A 22,716-nucleotide genomic window follows, 5' to 3' on the forward strand; every position below is an offset into this window, starting at 1 on the left:
GGAGACAGAAGGATCATCCAGACAAAATATCTTACCCTGGTGGAACATGTATTCTCCCAACAGTATTTCATAGAATGGTCTGGGGACAGATAGGCAGAAGAGTGATTATGGTGTCCACAGCACCTGAGAGACAGCTTTCCAAAGGACATTAAACCTCAAAGGGCAAGGCAAGACCTGAACCTAGTCCCTGTCTTCTAGACTCCTTACCCCCATAGCAGCTGACCCAAGCACTCAGCAAAGTGCTAGAGGAGAGCTCTCACTCAGCAGCCCTGAGGACATCAGGCCGACCTCCGATCGACAAGGCTGTAGAAGACCGTGGAGGGTAGATCAGACAATATGGGACTAAAAATTCTTCATCCAAAGACAACCTGCTTGGCAAGGCTGACTGACTTGGTCTACCCCAGGGCTGGAAATTGCAATTTCGCTTTCCCAACTTCTGAGTATGTTTTGCAATTAACATCCTCAAACACAGGAGTAAGAGTTAAGACCATGTGGAATAAACGGAGGAAAAAAGAGCATTCACTTGGTGTCCATAATTACAAAGCCATGCCCAGTGTGCTATCTTACCACTGCCCTGTATTTGTGTGAAAAGTGGTCCTGTCTCATAGGGCAAGAAGCAGCCTGGCACTCAGAAATAAGAGAAGGGACTTGCCCAAGGTACTGCTCAGGATTTAAAACTTCATAGTTCCAAGTGCAAGGTGTCAGCCACACTCATACAACTGACCTCTAAAGACTGAAATATGGAGCAAGGTCAGTATAATTACCCTTTGCCTGAGTTTTCTTTCTAAAAAGGTGGGGGTGATGTTAGTTTGGCAGATTGAGTGCCCAATATGTGCTAAAATTATAATGAGTGGGTTTTTCCAAAATGCTGTGAGCTCCTTGTTGGTAGCATTAACGTAGGCATTATTTTCTCCTGATGCATATGACCTGGCTCACCACCACCACAAAAAGGGAAGATGTAATTATATATACTTAAAACATCCTGCCAAATAATTAGATGCCATGACTTAACTTCTTAAGGAATGAATTCTAGGAAGCTCTTATTAGCATTCAAGCAGTGAAGTAAAGCATATATGATTAGAAACAGTACAGAACTAAATCAGAATATCATTTCCTTTGAAGAATTTTTTTTTTTTTTTTTTTTTGCTCTGTAGAATTGAAAATAGCCAGTGGATCTGAAAATTCAGCTTGATTTATCTGATCTTGGCTAATTAGACCTGACTGTCTGAATTCTAGAGCTGAGAAATACCTGAAACAAAAAATTAAAAGCAAGCTTAAAGAACTGTCCTTTTTATTTCTTGGCAAAAACCAGAGGATGAATAGAGCAAATATGCTTTAAAAGAGAATCTTTGCTCAGATGGCAAATTCATTATACAATGAGTCTGAGTGTTGCCTAAACATAGCTACAAATAAAAATCATCTGATGGTGGGGGCAGGGTATGAGGAAGATAACCTTGAGCAAATAGCTTTATTAAAGGTATAAAAATTGACATTAAACTTCCCTGGTGACTCAGATGGTAAGGAGTTCACCTGCAATGCGGGAGACCTGGGTTCGATCCCTGGGTTGGGAAGATCCCCTGGAGGAGGAAATGGCAACCCACTACACTATTCTTGCCTGGAAAGTCCCATGGATGGAGGAGCCTGGCAGGCTACAGTCCGTGGGGTTGCAAAGAGTTGGACATGACTGAGCGACTACATTTCTTTCTTTCTATGGAGAAGAAAGGAGAAGTATTTTACTTGTCAATACTTCTCCTGGCCTTGGGTTAGGTTTATTTTGTTGTTTCTTCCAGTTCTCTGACTTCTGAATTTACTAAGACAGAAAGTTGGGCTGTATAGGTAAGAAATAGCATCTGGAGTCAGATGGATCAACTTTGAATTCTGGTTCTGCAGCTGCCTAAATGTGTAAGTTTAGGTAAGCTATCTAACTATTCTGAGTTTTCTAATCCATAAAGTGGGGATCATTTTAATAGCCAAATAAGAGGATTTTCCTGAGAATTAAATGAAATTATAAATGTAATATGCCAAAAAGTATATAATAAATATCCAGTAAGTATTATTATTTCTAAGTGGTCTCTGATTCTAAATATCCTTTAGAGTCAGTTGGAGCCCTTCAGTGCCTGCCTTGAAATACATAGTGATCTTTGGAAACAAAACATAACTATCAAAAACACCATGTAGGGACTTCCCTGGTGGTCCAGTGGTTAGGATTCCACGCTTTCAATGCAGGGGCCCAGCCTCAATCCCTAGTTGGAAACTAAGATCCTGCAAGCTGCAAGTCTTATAGGTTTTTCCACACAATACCATTGTGGAAAATGAGGAAGTGGGAGGAAGTCCAAGCAAAGAGAGTAGAAATGGGACAAAAACAATATCTTCTCTCTTCCCCTGCCAGCAAGCAAATGATCAGCAAGTTTTTTGTACAGAGAGTAAGTCACTTAGGAATAAATCCAATAATTAATTCAGTTTGTCGGTCCTATGCTCCTCTCAGCTAGAAACATCTACCTGAAAAAGGTGCCATATCTGACAACACGCTCTTTGCAGCAAGACCTTCTATGCCCCAGAAACCTCAAAACAGACATGAGAAGTCAACATCTTAGTGGCTCTGCCTGTGAGAAGCCTGCCATATTCTGATCAACTGGGCATGCCCAACTACCAGAAGATTTCTGCACTTAGGATATGCAATGATGCTTTCGCATCTATCCCTATTCCTTTCCTTTCTGGTTTCCCCCCAAAATTAAATTTATATTGCCTTTTCACCTGAAATTAGAATTTGATAGATGTGGCCAAAATTTTGTGATCAGGAACTTTGCCATAGAAATAAATCAGTCCTTTTCCTTAGCTACTGCAGTTTGGCTAAAGAAAAAAGAGAAATGACCATGTCCCCCAGGAATGTCCATGACATCCAGATACCATTCTCAGTTACAGAGAAAATATTTTTTTCTGTTAAAGGGAAAAAAAAAATCTGAAATGTAAAGCAAATGTCATCACTCTGAAAGGCTGGGTAAACCTGAAAAATACTGTCATCAACTTTGTAGTTATTAAAAATCTTATCATAGAATTATGTTTATTGACATAGAACATTATTTGCAAGATATTTTAAGTGAAAAAAGTGCCTTTATAAAATAGCATGTATGATATAGCCCTAATTTTATTAAATATATAAGTATCTGATTATAAGAGACTTTAGAAAGATAAACAGTGAAGTATTAATAACAGCAGTTGCTTCTAGTGAGCGGAATTGTTTTTTATTTATTTATTTTGGCCATGCCAGACAGCTCTAGGCCCCCTTGCAGTGGAGGCACAGAGTCCTAACCATTCAACCATCAGGGAGCTCCCTTTTAATTTTTTTTTTTTTTGTTATACATTGAAATGAATTAGCCATGGATTTACATGTATTCCCCATCCCAGTCCCCCCTCCCACCTCCCTCTCCACCCGATCCCTCTGGGTCTTCCCAGTGCACCAGGCCCGAGCACTTGTCTCATGCACCCAACCTGGGCTGTTGATCTGTTTCACCCTAGATAATATACATGTTTCAATGCTGTTCTCTTGAAACATCCCACCCTCGCCTTCTCCCAGAGTCCACAAGTCTGTTCTATACATCTGAGTCACTTTTTCTGTTTTGCATATAGGGTTATCTATCATTACCATCTTTCTAAAGTCCATATATATGTGTTAGTATACTGTAATGGTCTTTATCTTTCTGGCTTACTTCGCTCTGTATAATGGGCTCCAGTTTCATCCATCTCATTAGAACTGATTCAAATGAATTCTTTTTAATGGCTGAGTAATATTCCATGGTGTATATGTACCACAGCTTCCTCATCCATTCGTCTGCTGATGGGCATCTGGGTTGCTTCCATGTCCTGGCTATTATAAACAGTGCTGCGATGAACATTGGGGTGCACGTGTCTCTTTCAGATCTGGTTTCCTTGGTGTGTATGCCCAGAAGTGGGATTGCTGGGTCATGTGGCAGTTCTATTTCCAGCTTTTTAAGAAATCTCCACACTGTTTTCCATAGTGGCTGTACTAATTTGCATTCCCACTAACAGTGTAAGAGGGTTCCCTTTTCTCCACACCCTCTCCAGCATTTATTGCTTGTAGACTTTTGGATAGCAGCCATCCTGACTGGCGTATAATGGTACCTCATTGTGGTTTTGATTTGCATTTCTCTGATAATGAGTGATGTTGAGCATCTTTTCATGTGTTTGTTAGCCATCTGTATGTCTTCCTTGGAGAAATGTCTGTTGAGTTCTTTGGCCCATTTTTTGATTGGGTCATTTATTTTTCTGGAGTTGAGCTGGAGGAGTTGCTTGTATATTTTTGAGATTAATCCTTTGTCTGTTGCTTCGTTTGCTATTATTTTCTCCCAATCTGAGGGCTGTCTTTTCACCTTGCTTCTAGTTTCCTTTGTTGTGCAAAAGCTTTTAAGTTTCATTAGGTCCCATTTGTTTATTTTTGCTTTTATTTCTGAAATTCTGGGATGTGGGTAATTTTTTTTTTACTTGCTTCTCCTGTAATGAAAACATCACTTTTGTAATTGTGAAAAGAAAATCATATTATCTGAGTAAACATGACAAAGCACCTTTTAGGGGAATCGCAAGCCCAAAGTACATGTAGCCAACAGTTGTAGTAAATATTCCACTGTGCCCTGCAATATTACTCAAGGGCCCCCACTTTCTTGTGAAAAGAAGCCTTGTCTCTCCTGTGACCTTCTCAAAAGTTCTCACAAAGTATTTCAATATGGCCTTTTTCCTGCCTTCCCTCTCACTCAAAGCTCTTCTCAGCTCTGTGGACCCCTTCCTCCCCCAGACCAATGCTGTGCTCATCCATTCCATTCCTACTTTGACCTCTTTGTTCAGCCTGTCCCTGCTCTCCAGATAGCCCCTTGTAGCTCCATGAACCCTGCTCAAGCCCCACGTCCTCTGAGGAGTCTTCTCTGACGGCTCTGGGTTTCTCTTGATCGGGAGTGCCTAGCCCCAGAATCTAGTGGAACCTCAGAGACACCTGGCGCTTGTCAGGGTAGAGATGTATGAACAGAGGACTTAGCGGTGAGCCCATGGGAGGTGTTCCCTAGAGACTCCCGGAAACACTGCCGAGGACGGAGGCCAGAGTAAAAACTCTGTTCAAATTTTGTTCTTTATTTTCCAGATTAACCAGTTCATCAGGGCTCTAGCTTCATGCTAGGCAAAATTTAGAAATCAGATTCCCTAAGGAAGGTGGATTTGCAAGCATAGAAGCGTCTAAACAGGGCTTTGAAGTTCATTTGCAAAAATAGAATAGGACCATCCTGCTCTCCTGTCTGATGGAAAGAAACAAACGTTCCCCTTACAGAGTGTTTATGCTCTAAACACCAGGTAAGGAGACCCCTTGATTACCAGATACGTATGTGCACCTCTTTTAAGTTCTCATTGTGGTGTATGGTAGTGGAATTGGGTCCACAAATAGGAGAATGACCAGTGTGTGCAGAAAAGAGAAAACTGATGGATAATTTAGTGCCTACATGTTGATGGTTGTTTCTTAGAGGAAGGGTGCTTATCAGCTGTCTCTGTCTTTGGAGGAACAAGCAAGAGGAAATGAACTGCTGTCCTGTAGTAACAATTATAAAGTGAAAGTTGCTCAGTCGTGTCCGATTCTTTGTGCCCCCATGTACTATATAGTCCATGGAATTCTCCAGGCCAGAAAACTGGAGTGGGTAACCTTTCCCTTCTCCAGGGGATCTTCCCAACTCAGGGATCAAACCCAGGTCTCCCGCATTGCAGGTGATTCTTTACCAGCTATGCCACAAGGGAAGTCCAAGAATACTGGAGAAGGTAGTGGATCTTCCCAACCCAGGAATCATACCGAGGTCTCCTGCATTACAGGCAGATTCTTTACCAACTGAACTATCAGGGAAGCCCAACAATTATAAGGCCAGCATTAATTAAGCACTTACTATGTGTCAGGTACTCTTATAAATGTTTTATATGTATTATATAATTTATTCCTCACCACTCATGAGGCAGGTACTATTATTATCCTCTTTTTACAGATGATGAAACTGAGGCACAAAGGGATTAAGTAACTTGTATAATGTAAAATAACTGGTATTAAGTACCCAAACTCTTAACTCCTGGAGAGCCTTTAGCATCAGATCACAAGTGATTTTCACAAAAGGAAGAAGTTGACCACTAGACCATCTGACACTTTCAATGCCTAGCCATCTCCAAGAATAGAGTCCTTAAAGACTGCAGCTTAGGGAGTGGTCTGTGGTTCAGCCCACCGCATCAAGCCTACTCCCTAAACAGGTCCATCCCATCTCCTCCTCCACTGTCTTCTCCTTGTACCATGCCCTTCTGCTCTCTTTCCTTCTGATGTACCCTCTTGTTCTCTTTCTTTTTCTACTACTTCATTTCCAGCCTGTCAGGGATAATCAATAGGCACCGTCTGGCTGCTCTTATGGCAGTCAGGGGCTTCCCTGGAGGCTCAGTAGTAAAAAATCCACCTGCCAATGCAGGAAATGCGGGTTCGATCCCTGGATCAGGAAGATCCCCTGAAGAAGGAAATGGCAACCCACTCCAGTATTCTTGCCTGGGAAATCCCATGGACAAAGGAGCATGGAGGGCTATAGTCCCTGGGGTCGCAAAGAGTCAGACGTGACTTAGTGACTCAATGATAACAACAGACGGCAATGAGAGTCAAATAGGCTGCTGGTCCCTGAGCTACACCTTTTCAAGCCCTCTTCTTTGGGAATAAAGTCCTTTCCAGTCTTACGCTGAGCACAGGCAGCCTAAAAAGCAATGAGAAGAAAAAAAGACCAAATTATTCTGCAAACAAACTGCCCACCTCATTCCCCATGTCAGGGAGTATCAGTTGCCCTGATTGGTTTGTCCTGCCTTTAAGTCAAGTAAAAAACACAATGTGGACTGCACTGTCCTCCTCCCAGTAGCCAACGGAAGTGTAAGGAAAAGAAAGCTGGGCTCATCTCCACTTCTGCCATCAACAGTCTGTATCACTTTGAGTACATCATTTCCTACTGGTTTCCCCATCCAACAATGTAGAGATTAGACTATGCTGGCGAGTTTTCAAATTAGGATTTGTGGGTGAATTCAGGGGGCCCCATCAATTCCTAAAGGATAATGTATAGGAATTTTTTTAATTAACATTTTTATTGATAATTTTAGATTCACATGCAGTTGTAAGAAATACTAGAGATCCCAGTTTCCCAGTGGGAACATCTTATACTATAGTAGTACACAATGGGGATATTGATATTCATAAAATCTATCTTATTCAGATTTTCCCAGTTTTACATGCATTCATTTGTGTGTTTGTTGGTGAGTGTTTGTGTATTTACTGCTATACAATTGGGAATTTTCTTTTTCATGTGTTTCCGGGGAAGGGCTCTCCAGTATCAGAGATGCAAAATGGGGATTGGTTCCCAGCTCTTGGAATTCTGGAAGACCACACCCCAAACCTCTATAGCTCTCTGTTCCAACAACAACACTTAATTAGGACTTACCACATAGCACGAATAGTAATGTATGTGGGGGAGAGTTGACAGAAAGAGATGCAGGGAGAGCAGGAAAACCGAGAAGTGTGTAACACAGTCCACTGAGCTACGCTCCAGCAGGGGAAGACAGTCCGACAGGTAAACAAGTCATTCATTAGACATTTATAGAAGAGGGATGGCCTTGTTGCTTGGGGCAGCTTGGTAAGTATTTCCATGAAGCTGATGCTTGAGCTACATGTAAAAAATAGTCCAGAATTCTTCAGCAGAGAACTATTAAAATCCATTCTCTCTCTTTTTAAAAATTCATTCCTTCTTAAATCATATCTATTCCAAATATTTTGGAGAAAACATGCCTACATTTGTTTATTCTACAATATTAAGGTGTCAGATTATTCAACTCCCATGTGTTGGTGTTGAAGCCAAGGGATTTTTTCCCCCTGAGCCTATTTTCCACTGTCTTGTCCAAATTGGATACCAGATTCTGCTGAGTTAGTTTGAGAAAGGCATTTTATCTCTGACGCCACGATCACATCAGAGCTTATATTTAAAGCATGAGTGATGATAAGAGACCGCAACTAAGTCCCTGGCCCTGTCCCATGCCTAGAGCACCCTCTTCCTCTCTACCAAAGCCTCTGGATGCCAATCCTAGTGCAGATGCCAATCCTAGTGGCTGGTGGAGTCAGAGCTGGCCAGAGCCATGAGCAAAACATCTCTGCTCTCCAACCATTTCTCCGATCAGTGGGATCTCCTTTTCCACAAGGGCTCATCAGAAATCCTCAGGGGTGGGTGTCCTCCCCAGGTTCAACATTTGGCTCCCTTGTGTTGGCTCTGACTCAGGCACCCCTTGGGGTCTTTTCTCTATATGGATTTCAGGTCCACATCAGACTGTTTAGTTCCCAGTGCTATTCTCAGGAAGATCATTCTCTCTGGTGGAGCCATACCTCTGCCAGGAAGATCACGAGCCTTCTGTCAAGCCCACTCTTTGAAGAGCCCCCTAGAAGCCTGATTCAAGATATTACTTCTTAGAACCTCTGTATCCTCAGGCAAGGTATTTAACCCCCTAAACTTCAGTATCTTCATCTGTAAGACGGGGATCATAATAGTGCCATTCTCAAAAAAAAAAAAAAAAAAAATAGTGCCATTCTCACAGGGTTATTTTAAGCTTTAAATAAATTAACCTATGTAAAGCTCTTAGCACATGACAAATATTCCATCTACAATAGCTATTATTATTAAAATCCATTTTTATAGTAAAATTATTTATGAATAAAGGAATTAATGGTCACTGTAGAAAATTTGTAAACTACTTAAGTGTTTAGGGAAAAAAATAATTGTGACATCTAGGGAACAGTAAATCATTTTGATGTGTAATCTTCCCAGTTTTCTGTGTGTGTGTGTGTACATATATATACTAACAGGAAATTTTTTTTTTCCTAATTTGATTTGATTTGATTTTTTTTCCATTTATTTTTATTAGTTGGAGGCTAATTACTTAACAATATTGTAGTGGTTTTTGTCATACATTGACATGAATCAGCCATGGATTTACATGTATTCCCCATCCCGATCCCCCCTCCCACCTCCCTCTCCACCCAATCCCTCTGGGTCTTCCCAGTGCACCAGGCCTGAGCACTTGTCTCATGCATCCAACCTGGGCTGGTGATCTGTTTCACCCTAGATAATATACATGTTTTGATGCTGTTCTCTCGAAACATCCCACCCTCACCTTCTCCCACAGAGTCCAAAATCTAAAATTTTTAAAAAACTGGGTTCATATTGTGTGTCTGTTCTGTAACCTGTTTTATTCATCTGATACATAGTATTTTCTCACATATTTAAATACTCTTAGAATATTTTGAAAAGACTACCTTTTTTCAAGCATAGAGATGTAACCAAATTTATCCAACTAATCCCTTAGTTTGGTAGTTAGATTGTTTCCTATTTTTATAAATACAATGATAAATGTTCTTGTTCATAAATTTTTATATGTGCATCTCTGTCTACTTAAGATAAATATTTAGAAACAGAATAACTATACCAATTATTAATAACTCCAGTGACTTTCTGGAACTGTTTTTGGTTTATGCTAATGTCAGGTACAAAGAACTGGATTAACCACAACCCTTGGTTTGTGACTTTATCATAATTGTTATTGGATGGCCTGATTTTGTTAATTTAGGTGGTAAATTCATCTTAATAATGTAATCAGTACCTATCAATCGACAACCCAGAACAAAAACTAGGACTTCAACAATAACCAATATTTAATTCATAAGGCATTGCCCCACATTTCCCTGTGCTCCCCAACCAAGAGGACCATCCTGCTTCAGATGTTCATGTTACCTGGGTTTACTGTATCTTGTGTTATTCTTACAAAGAAATTTTAAAAAACTGTTCTTAGCTTCATTTTTTAAAAAAATTCTTATTTATTTACTTTTGGCTATGCTAGGTCTTGGGTGCCATGCATGGGCTTTCTCTAGTTGAAGCGAGCAGGGGCTACTGTCTAATTGTGGTGTGCGGGCTTCTCTGATTGCGGAGCATAGGCTCTAGAGCACGAGCAGGCTTCAGTAGTTGGGGCACATGGGCTTAGCTGCCTGTGGCATATAGAATCTTCCTGCACCAGGGATTGAACCCGTGTCTCCTGCACTAGCAGGCAGACTTTTAATCACTGGGGAAGTCCTGTTCCTAGCTTTATAAAAAGGATATCATGTTGTATGTAATCTTTCAGGACTTTATTTTTCCACTTAGTATTACTTTGCTAAAAAATTCATCCGTATCATTACATTCCACTGTAGTTCATTTTGACTGGTGTAAAATACCCCAGTGCATAAATCCACCACAGTTCACCACTCACTCTCCTACTCAAGGGCAAGAGCGTTGTTTCTAAGAGTTAGCTCTTGTTGACACTGCTGCTGTGAACATAACTGTGAATGTCCCCTGCTGTGCTTGTTTAAGAGTTTGTCTGTGGAACCAGTCTATACTTCCTCCAGCTGTAGGTGAGAGAGCCTGTGGATCGACATCCTTTGCTCTATCATGGATCCGTCTGTCAGGTTGCTTTCCAGATGGCTGGGTCAACCTACCTCCTTCTAGTAACATATAAGAATGCCATTTCCCCAAACTCTTTCTGACCCTAGAGATCAAGTTTTTGACCATTTGACAGGGAAGAAGAAAAAAAATCTCCCTACTGTCTAACTCTGTGGCAAGGTACTGATTCCACTAAAAGCTGAGAGAGAAGGGGTTTGGCTTAGAGAACTGTTTCCAGTCTGATAACTTCAGTGACATTTCTGGGACCGAATCCCCAGTGGCTCAGATGCTTTCCCATGTCCTAAGAGAAGTGACACAGTTGCACAGAGCGGGTGAGGGGGGCCAGGATGGGAAACGAGCCCAGTTTACCACAGTGTGTGTTTGTCTCTTGGTCCCAGCCTCTGCCAGTGTCACATGACTCCTCCTTGATGAAGCAGGCAGTATCTCTCCCCACCCGCTCCCAAGAAATGCCAGGATAGTGCTACCCTTTGTTATTTGAATTGAGAAATTTAAACCTCTTTCCTTGCTCTGCAGTAAAAAGAACTTTCTATTTTGGGCTTAGTGACATAGCCAAAACCAAGCAGAGAGCAGCAGGCTGCACCATGAGTTAATAGTCTTTCTTCAAGGAGAGAACTCACATGCAAACAGAAGGACCTGCCAAAAAAATGTCACCTGCATAGCAACATGCAGCCGTGTTTTCTGCTGACAGATATATTTCAAGGTTTGAAATCAAACATTATCTAACCTTCAGAGCAAGGTGATGAATGAATCCTGAAAATCAGTTTTCCTAATTCACATCAATTTGCCAGGATCCCCTCTGTGTACCTAATGCTGCACTGGGTATTGTCAGGGAGGAGAATTTTGTCTTTAAGGGGAATTCTAGCCACCAAAAATGATACTAATTTGAGTATAAACATTTACCTAAAAATATGCTTTCCTCTGCTAGTCCACTTCTCTGCCTGAGATCTCCACATGAGTGTAGGGTCCTGGGTCTCCAGAAGTGAACAGAGATCATGTTTGTAAGAGAAGCAATCTATTTAAACCATTGGCATCTGTTAGCACAAAACCACAACCTGGAAGACAAGGACAGAGGACCTAACATCCTCTCTTTTGTTGAACTGTTTCTTATGGGAATTTTCAAATATGTACAAAAGTAGAAATAATAATATAATAAATCCTCATGTACCTATCACCTGGGGCTTCCCAGGTGGCACTAGTTGTAAAGAACTTGCCTGTCAATGCAGGAGACGTAAGAGACACAGTTTCAATCCCTGGGTCAGAAAGCTACCCTGGAGAAGGGCATGGCAGCCCACTCTAGTATTCTTGCCTGGAGAACCCTCTGGACAGTCCAGGGGGACTACAGTCCATAGGGTCACACAGAGTCAGACACAACTGAAGCAACTTAGCCTGCATGCACACACCTATCACTTGGCTTCAATGATTATCAACATATGGCACTCTTGTTTCATCAATACCACCCGAATCTCTATTTTAAAATCAATTTAAAGCAAATCAGAGATACTTTCATAGTTAAATACTTCTGTATTTATCTGTAAGAAATAAGACTTTTTCCAATAACTACTGTATCACATTTTTTATCAATTCTCCCCCTTTTTTTTTAAATCAGTCATTCCTTACTATTATCTGGTATCCAGTCAAAAGTCAAATTGCCCTGATTTTCCTAGACTCTTTCTGTAATGCTTTATTCTAGCCAGGAACCAAACCATGTCATTTGTGTTTGTTGATATGTCATTTCTGTCTCTTTCAGTTGATACTTCTAAAAAATTTATAATTTTTAATTTCCCTTTCTTATTGCTCTACTTTTTTGGGATTGTTGAAGATAATGGGTCTTTTAGTTACTACTGCTGTGTAACAGCTCACCCCAAACTTAGTGGCATCAAACCACCGCCAATTTGTGTTCATGGATTCTATGTGTCAGGAATTCATAAAGGGGACCATCACGGTGGCTTCCCTTTGCTTTTAGCTGTCTGAGCCTCAGCTAGGGAGATTCGAAGTCTGGTGATGACTTCACAAGTGGGAGCTAGAAGCATCAAAGGCTTGTTCTCTCACATGTCTGATGTCAGAGCCCGGAGCACTCAAAAACTAGGGCCGCTGGCCAGAGCACCCACACTCAGCCTCTCCACATGGCATGGCTTTCCTCCCAGCCTGTCTTTCCTCAGCATTGTCAGACTTCTTACACAGCAGTTGAAGGCTGAGTGCAAGGAAGTGCTCCGGCCAGCAGGGTGGATGCTGTATCACTTTTTTTGACCTAAACCCCAGAAATCAGTGTCACTTTTGCTGTGTCCTATTGGTTTCTGGAGTGAGTCACTAGCTCACCCAGACTTGAGGAGAGTGAAATCAGTCTCCATCTTTAGAGAGGCAGGGGCAAAGTTCCAGAAGAGCATGTGGGATGGGAGATATGCTGCTCTACTTGGTAATTAGGATGGTCAGTCCAGCCTGCCTTTCCTAGACCAACCAGCAAACAGTGGAGAAGCCCAGCAGAGAGAGGCAGAGAGAAGTCTGTTCATAGGACTATGTCCTACACTTGTGCAGATTGTGCCCGGAACAAGAGAGGGGCCAGTGGGACTGTAACCCAGCTCCACTTGCCACACCTGTGCCTGACTGTGGGGTTGTACCTTCAGGAAGAGGCACATTTCTAATACACATAAGACATCATATGGGGAAGAGGTGTCTTTAAATGGATGATAAAAGATCACTCAACCTGGGAATTCCCTGGCAGTTCAGTGGTTAGAACTCTGCACTTTCACTGTAGAGGGCGCTGGTTTGATCCTTGGTCAAGGAACTAAGATCCCATAAGCCTTGAGGCTTGGCCCCACCCACCCCCACCCCCCCAAAAAAAGATCAGTTTAACTTAAGCTTGAAAAAAAAGTGAATGTGTTAGTCACTTAGTCATGTTTGACTCTTTGTGAACTGCTAGATTCCTCTGTCCGTGGGATTCTCCAGGCAAGAATACTGGCGTGGGTAGCCATTCCCTTCTCTAGGGGATCTTTCTGACCCAAGGATCAAATCCCAGTCTTCTGTACTGCAGGCAGATTCTTTACCTTCTAAGCCACCAGGGTACCTATTGAACACATGCTAATTTGGAGAATGTTAGGTTTTGGGTTTTTTTTTTTTTTTGGTTTAAGTTGTACATACAGTTGACCAAGAAATATCTCAAAAATAAAAATTATATATTATTTTTTACTTATATATTGGCTGTGCTGGGTCTTCATTGCCATGCACAGGCTTCTCATTGAGGTGGCTCCTCTAGTTGCCAAGCTGGGCTCTAGGGCCAGTGAGCTCAGTCGTTGTGGCACACGTATTTAATTGCTCCTCGGCATATGGAATCTTCTTGGAATCAGGGATGGAACCTGTGTCCCCTGCATTGGCAGGCAGATTTCTTATCCACTGTACCACCAGGGAAGTCCCCAGGTTATTTTTTTTTAATGGTGAAAGTTTTTAGTGCGAGGTACTTTATGACTGCATTGGTCTAGGATGATATCTGAAGAAATCAAGACACTGTATTCCAATGACTGAGGGCCCAGTCTGACCCATCCACTGCCACCCTTTGCTGGATGCAAGAAGTGGATACAGGATTTATGAGAAACCAGACAAACAGAACTGAGGATTTGGCAATGCTCAGGGCACTTAATTTCATATATTTTTTAATGTATTAGGTATTTGGTGCTGAGTGTTAATCACACTTTTCAGTTCACAGGACATTATACTCTAACTGGTCCATAGGCTGCACTTTTAAGTATACACACATTTATTTCCTCTTATGCCTATTTCTCACTCCTGTTCTTCTTCCCACAAGCAACTGCTATATTTATTTATTGACCCTGCTGTGTGGCATGCAGGATTCCGACCAAGGATCAAACCATTCCCCCTGCAGTGGAAGCACAAAGTCTTAACCACTGGACCCCCAGGAAAGTCCCATGCAACCATTTTAATATCTTTAATTCTATTTTTTTAGCTTGTATGTGTTCAAGGGAGTGTGTGTTATCTGGTTTGCATGCATTTTAATTTACATCAATAACTTTGTGATAGAAATCTCACTGTATCTTACTTTTTCCACTTTGCACTTCATTTGTAAGACCCATCCACACTACCATGTCACTCCAGTCCACCATTCCTGATTGCTGCAGATACTCTACCATGTGCCCACACTGCATGTGGTCTCTCTGCTCTCCCCATTAATGGGCACTTCCAGTGCTTCCAACTTCCCACCACCCAAAACAAAGATGCAATGGGACTTCCCTGGCTTTCCAGGAGACTCTATGTTTCCAATGCAGGGGGTGCGGGTTCCATCTCTGGTTGGGGAACTAAGATTCCCACACACTGCACTGTAGGCCTAAATAAATCAATCAACTATACTTCAATAAAATACATTAAAAATAAGAAATTATTATGTCATCTGTGATGACTAATCAAGAAGAAATGGACCCAAATTAAGGCAAGGGAGATTTAATTTGGGTCCTGATGAAGTATTTTACAAAAGAGGAAACAGACTGGACTAGCCATGGGCAGGAGAATGGGGATGTCAACTCATTCCAGAGCCCTTCAAGCAACAGACAGAGCAGGAGACCTTGCATAGTCTAGACTGGAGGCATGCTGTTTGCAATCAGGGGAAGGCCAAGGTGCCTTTCAGATCAGGTACCACTCTTGCAGAGTGGCTAGATGCTCTAGCGAGCAGGATTTTTCATTTTTAACAACTGAACAAGAACCTCTTCCTAGAGGAAAAAGGAGGGCTGAGAGCCTGGCTAGGATCCCAGGAGCTCAGACTACCTGTTCTGTCTGCTGTCTGGAACCCCTGGAGCATGGGCCAGTTCAGTACTCACTTTCTTAACCACTCACAGGGGCCAAGGAAAGGGGAATCTTAAAATATTAATGTCCATTTAGCAGAAGAAACTTTTGAATCATCCAATCTTACCTGTTGTATCACAACAATACTTGCTAATTATCCATGCAGAACTGCTATGAAAGGTTTCTTCTAAAGAAAACTTCCTGGAGGTATTGAACAATGTTGGACACAGAAGAAAGGAGATCACAGTCGTTCCCAGTGAGCTTCTAGGAGAACATAGATGAGCAGGTCCAGCCTAATAACCAGCAGCTCCCCAGTTCTTCTCAGCGGGGGCCCAGCACACACATGAGAAAGTTTCCCCTTGTTGCCTCAGCTAACAGCTAGGAAATCCTAGCTCTGCATACCAAGCTCCTTAAGCAATGATGAATCTGCTTCACTTCCTCCTTTATTTTCTAACCAAGAGTTGCAGTTTCTGTGTGGAGGCCAGAAAAGACTGACAACGTCATGACTTTCTCATAGCAGTTCCCTCTGTCATCTTAGCAGTTGCTTAAGAGGTAAGTCACTTTCTTTGAACTTCCTTTTGAAAGCCAAAACTAGAGATTATAGTTCTCAAACGGGGTACTCAATCTATCCCTTGACTCCTATCAGACTAAAACTTTCAAAACAAACCTCCAAGGTACATGTCTAGGACCTGGGTGGAGGTGGGGAGCTGGCCGGTGGAGCTGAGACCTGGCATCTGGTGTGAGCCCTGCATGTTCAGGGCCTTTTGATAACCTTTACGTTGATGCTCGGACTGTTTTCAGCAATAACATTTTCTAGAACTCTATGCTAAAAGAGGAAAAGGGGCTACAGTGGCTATAGAAGACTTCTGAAAGCAACTTCACCTACTCAGAAGAGTCAGAACCATGTTGTAGCCACATAAATAAGAAACAAGACTCAGGGCTGTGGGCACACCACTCAGGAATGAATTTCGGCACAACCATTGGTTAACAGAACATTGCTGCCATTCCCACCCCAGTGTCCCTCCTTTCCTGCCTCCTCTCTCTTCTCAGAATCACTCTGAGACTAGATTTATTTCTGTTTCCTGTGTGTGTGCTTAGTCACTCAGTCATGTCTGACTCTTGGCAACCTCATGGACTGTAGCCCACCAGGCTCCTCTGTTCATGGGATTCTCCAGGCAGGAATACTGGAGTGGGTTGCCATTCTCTTCTCCAGAGGATCTTCTTGACCCAGGAATCGAACCCACGTCTCCTGCATTGCAGGCAGAGTCTTCACTGTCTGAGCCACCAGGAAAGCCCTATTTCTGTTTTACGGGAAGAAAAAGTTATGTTTTCCCCTTAACTTCAGAATCAGTGTTGGTGACTGAAGCAAACGCAGCAGTTTCTGATGCATAAACCAACATTTAGATAATTACCATCCTGTTGCAAATCTTTTGGAAAATATTGACTTACACTCTGATCTCCTATCTTTTTAAAATTTTATCATTCTTGGAATATCATAGTACTCAGGGCTACGGAGTAAGGGACTGGTTACATGGATTGTCCTGCCATGATGAGATTACTAATCTAATGAAAAAGACAAGCCAGAGGTGAAAAAACTCTAGAAATAAAGATAAAAGACTCAGGTTAATGCATAGGAAACTAAGCACACCTCTGTAGAGTTAATGCAGCCTTAGAGGCAGGTGGTGGACAGAATAGTGTATGATGCACAACAAAGAGAAATTACTGGACGTGCACATTTTTCTAGAAACAATTCATCACCATTTCTCCTTTTTCACTACAATGCTCAACCCCAAATCTAAACATTGCTAATTCTGCCCTCTGTATAAAGAATGCTCATTTTAAAATTATGTATAATTTAATAGGCAAAACACTCTCCGACATAAATCACAGCAGGATCCTCTATGACCCACATCCCAGAATTTCAGAAATAAAAGCAAAAATAAACAAATGGGACCTAATGAAACTTAAAAGCTTTTGCACAACAAAGGAAACTAGAAGCAAGGTGAAAAGACAGCCCTCAGATTGGGAGAAAATAATAGCAAACGAAGCAACAGACAAAGGATTAATCTCAAAAATATACAAGCAACTCCTCCAGCTCAACTCCAGAAAAATAAATGACCCAATCAAAAAATGGGCCAAAGAACTCAACAGACATTTCTCCAAGGAAGACATACAGATGGCTAACAAACACATGAAAAGATGCTCAACATCACTCATTATCAGAGAAATGCAAATCAAAACCACAATGAGGTACCATTATACGCCAGTCAGGATGGCTGCTATCCAAAAGTCTACAAGCAATAAATGCTGGAGAGGGTGTGGAGAAAAGGGAACCCTCTTACACTGTTGGTGGGAATGCAAATTAGTACAGCCACTATGGAAAACAGTGTGGAGATTTCTTAAAAAGCTGGAAATAGAACTGCCACATGACCCAGCAATCCCACTTCTGGGCATACACACCGAGGAAACCAGATCTGAAAGAGACACGTGCACCCCAATGTTCATCGCAGCACTGTTTATAATAGCCAGGACATGGAAGCAACCCAGATGCCCATCAGCAGACGAATGGATGAGGAAGCTGTGGTACATATACACCATGGAATATTACTCAGCCATTAAAAAGAATTCATTTGAATCAGTTCTAATGAGATGGATGAAACTGGAGCCCATTATACAGAGCGAAGTAAGCCAGAAAGATAAAGACCATTACAGTATACTAACACATATATATGGACTTTAGAAAGATGATAACGATAACCCTATATGCAAAACAGAAAAAGAGACTCAGATGTATAGAATAGACTTGTGTACTCTGGGAGAAGGCGAGGGTGGGATGTTTCAAAAGAACAGCATCGAAACATGTATATTATCTAGGGTGAAACAGATAACCAGCCCAGGTTGGGTACATGAGACAAGTGCTCGGGCCTGGTGCACTGGGAAGACCCAGAGGGATCGGGTGGAGAGGGAGGTGGGAGGGGGAGACTGGGATGGGGAATACATGTAAATCCATGGCTAATTCATTTCAATGTATAACAAAAACTACTGTAATGATGTAAACTAATTAGCCTCCAACTAATAAAATAAAATAAAATAAAATAAAATTATGTATAATTTAAAATATATAAATAGTAGACTTTTTATAAAGATAGTAATTATTCACTAACTTATATAGTGAATAATATAATGATTCCCCATGCACCCATTCTCCAGCATCAACAATCATCAACTCCTGGCCATTATTATTTTGTCTGCACACCCCCTCACACTGATTCCCCTCCATCCTGTGCCATTTAAAAGTTTTTTTTGTTTTACTTTTGGCTGTGCTGTGTCTTCAATGCTGCGCAAGCTTTTTGTCTAGTTGTGGCGAGTGGGGGTTCCCCTCTAGTTTCGGTGTGCGGCTTCTCCCTGCGGTGGCCTCTCTTGCTGCGGAGCACAGGCTCTAGGGCACTTGGGTTTCGATAGTTGTGGTTCCTGGGCTTAGAGCACAGGCTCAGTAGTTGGAGCGTGAGGACTTAGGTGTTCCATGGCAGGTGAGATCTCGGATCAAGGATCAAACCCATGTCTCCTGCATTGGCAGGCAGATTCATTCCTGCCAAGCCACAAGGGAAGCCATCTTATGCCATTTTGAAGCAAATTCTAGGCACTGTAGAACTTCTTTTAAAAAATTTTTTTATTATAAAATATTTATTTATTTTCCAGCACTGGATCTTAGTTGCAGCATTCAGGATCCTTAGTTGTTCATGACAAATCTTAGTTGCAGTAAGTGGGATCTAGTTCCCAGACCAAAGATCAAACCCGGGACCCCTGCACTGGGAGCATGGAGTCTTAGCCTTTGAACCACCTGGGAAGTCCCAGCATCATATAATTTCATCTATACATATTCATTATGTATCTCTAAAAGACAAAAACTCATTTTAACATAATCACTCCCACATTTGAAATTAATAATTCATAGCATCCATGTGATCGCGTTTTAGCGAACAAATGAAAAATGCTGACCTGTGGAGACAGGCAAAATATTGCCATGGCCATAGAGATATGACAGTCATTCCCACACTGTGGTTCAATAGGACATGCTTCTCGGTTGGCTGTTAAGACCTCAGAAAGTGGGTGATGAGATCTCAACAGTCAACCTAATTGTTGTTATTTGTTTATTCTGCACTTCTGGGTCGGGAATCACGGGATGAAATTCCTCTGAAAGGAAGATGAGAGAGCCTGCCTTCTCATGAGTGATTCCCTTTGGACAAGTGGAGAGTCTGTGTAATCAGTCCATGTCATGATGTCACACTTGCCCCAGTCTACACACACAGCTCAGGAATATGAGTGAGCATTGTAAGCCAGGGAATTACTTGTAGATCCAGAGCAAAGTCCAGAAGCAATTGTCTGACAGTTTTCCAATGCTTAATTCTACTGAGTTCTATTTCTTTGGAAATATTTCAGGAATTTATCAGAGATTTAATGACATTTAGTGGCATTCATAAGGGTTAGAAGAGAAAGTAGAGTCATGTAAAAAAGGGGGATTTGTTTTAAGAGATTTATACATATTCCCTATATTCCTTTGTGATGATTGATCAACAAATGTTCCTTTAGGAATGTTACACAAGGGCTTCCCTGCTGGCTCAGTGGTAAAGAATCCACTGCCAATGCAGGGGACACAGGTTCAGTCCTTGGTCTGGAAAGATCCTACATGCCACAGTACAACTAAGCCCATGCGCCCCAACTACTGAGCCTGTGCTAGAGCCTGGGGACCGCAACTACTGAATCCATGTGCCACAACTACTGAAGCCCACGTGCCCTGGAGCCTGTGCTCTGAACAAGAGAAGCTACCACCATGAGAAGCCTGTGCACCACAACTAGGGAGTAGCCCCTGCTCTCCACAACTACAGAAAAGCCTGAGAAGCAATGAAGAACCAGTAAACCAAAAATCAAGAAAAAATATATATATACACACAGAATGTTACATAAATACAGGTTGGTTTACATAGTTCCCAAAGACGTGCAAAAATTCCCTAAATTCTGTTTTGATGTTGTTCAGTCACTAGGTCATGCCAGACTCTTTGTGAACCCATGGACTGCAGAACCCCAAGCTTCCCTGTCCTTCACTATCTCCTGGAGTTTGTTCAAACTCATGTTCATTGAGTCAGTGATTCCATCCAACCATCTCATCCTCTGTCATCGCCTTCTCCTCCTGCCCTCAGGCTTTCCCAGCATCAGGGTCTTTTCCAATGAGTCAGCCCTTTGCATCAGGAGGCAAAGTATTGGAGCTTCAGCATCAATCAATCCTTCCAATGAATATTCAGGGTTGATTTCCTTTAGGATTGACTGGTTTGATCTCCTCGCAGTCCAGGGGACTCTCAAGGGTCTTCTCCAACACCACAGTTTGAAGGCATCAGTTCTTAAATCCTATTTGAAAGCTCTCAAGTGGAACACATTTTATAAAGCTAATAATTATTTTATAAATTATGTTACTTTTGAGTCTAGATTTTTAAACACATTTTTGTTTTTCTTAAAATGAAACAATCCCAGTTAGACTTGCAGGAGGAAATCACATATTCTTGGTGTTCAGCGTGCCTTGCCACTCCTGTGCCACTACTGCCATAGCCACCTTACTGGTTTTTCTGCTTCTCATTCTGCCCCTTCACACTGAGTTATCTTCCTGAAGCAGATAACTAATCCTGCCATTTCAATAATAGGCATTGAATGTTTCCATCACCTTCCAAAAAACCCCAATTCCTTAGGATAGCATCATTTCAAGTTCTCTGAGATGTGCCCTGACTTATTGGAACAACCTTATTTCCCACTGTTCTCCAATCCACATGTTCTACTCTCCAGTCACATCAACTAATAAATGCTTTTAGAATGTGGTCCATGTTTTTCCAAACACTAAACCACTGTCTCACTTCCTAAAATAGAGAACAATATAGCCCTGTGTTAAAGAGCATACCCTTCATGTCAGACTAGATTCAGTTCTGACTCTGTCACCTTCTAGCTGTGTGACTTTGATAAGATGACTTAATCTGCCTGAGCCACAAGTCTCTTCAGCACTAAATTGGGGATATTGATTGTGCTTTTTTCACAGGGTTGCTTGGAGGATTCTGTTGGATTATGCATGCAAAATGCTTAGCACAGTGACTGGCACACATTAAACACCCAATATATGATAGCCCCTATTTCAATCTATTAAGGTCCATCTATCCGTCAAAAAACACTACCCCTTGAAGCATTTTTAGTTCCCCAAGTCTCATTTCTCCATCTAGGATCCCACAGATCATGAATAATCTCATTCTCAACACTAACTACAGGGTTGGCCAAGATGTTCTTTCGGGTTTTTCTGTATGATGTTATGGAAAAACCTGAAGGAACATTTTGGTCAACTCAGTATTATTATTATTTAAATACGTGGCTACTCTGCTCTACTTTACTGAATTTCTGCCATGTACTAACTGCCATAGCGAATAAAAGATGAAGAAAACTTGGTTCTGTGTCATACAAGTATTCACAATCTAGTTACCAAACATTGATAACTCAATACAATTCACTCAAATACAATGTTTGTTGAATAAAGCTGTGGCTCATTATCATTATGAAACTGTTTTTCCTGAGGTTCTCTTATATGGAATAATCTCAAAGTATGACCTAGATTTTAACCCAAGGATCATGACCATTTCCCCTACTACTAAACAGAATTTACCTCTTAAGAACATATATAGTGAACACAGCTGAGTTTAGGAAACTATCAAAGGAAAAGTTGTACCAGTGATGTTGTCAAATTCAAACAATGCCATCAAACTATGACTTCCTCTGTTCCCAAAGCTTTTTCCAAGATAAGTACACAAAGTGTTGGATCTAAAATATGGCACAGGGCTAGAAGCACTTCTACCCTCCTTTTCCTGATGATGCAGTTATGATGTGTATTCTTGGTGTATCTGTAATTTGAGGGCAGAGCAGATGGTGAAGGCTGCATGTCCATGCCACATCCTCTAACCCTATCTATAGACTGTCAAGACCATGAGGTCAGTGACTACCACTGAGTTTTGACTGTGGAACGTTGGCAGTCCTAACTGCTGAAAAGAGTCCTCTACCTTGTCCTAAGTGATGCTCTAAATCAGTGCCAGGTTCTCAGGGTCAACAAGACTTCAAGTGAGACCTGCTTAGGTTCCTGCTTCACCCAGATACCAGCAGATGACTCATACAATGCTTCCACAACAGGAAACAATGCAGCTGGGCAGCATATTTGGGGCATGTGAACTGGCACATGTCATCAAGATGGTTCTCATGAAATAATTGCTCTGGGCTGCCAAAGAAAGAGGAGTGGCTTCTCGTCCTGGGTGGAGCACCACCCCTTTCTCCTACTGTCCTCCCCTCCAGGCTGCCTGAGCACTGTGACCAGGAGCAGAGC

General features: G+C 41.8%; 1 protein-coding gene across 1 annotated transcript in view; it reads right to left on the reverse strand.

The window, feature by feature from the left end:
• Positions 1 to 4,232: 4,232 nt before the first annotated feature.
• Positions 4,233 to 22,716, reverse strand: part of CDKL3 (cyclin dependent kinase like 3) — a 77,391-nt gene continuing 58,907 nt past the window's right edge. Inside the window, exon 13 of the mRNA XM_070465380.1 lies at positions 4,233 to 4,509. Within this exon, the coding sequence (XP_070321481.1) occupies positions 4,460 to 4,509 (50 nt within the window). The 3' untranslated portion in view covers positions 4,233 to 4,459. The remainder of the gene's footprint in view (positions 4,510 to 22,716) is intronic.

The sequence above is a fragment of the Odocoileus virginianus genome, chromosome 3 (assembly GCF_023699985.2).
Source record: "Odocoileus virginianus isolate 20LAN1187 ecotype Illinois chromosome 3, Ovbor_1.2, whole genome shotgun sequence".
In the NCBI taxonomy this organism is placed as follows: Eukaryota; Metazoa; Chordata; class Mammalia; order Artiodactyla; family Cervidae; genus Odocoileus; species Odocoileus virginianus.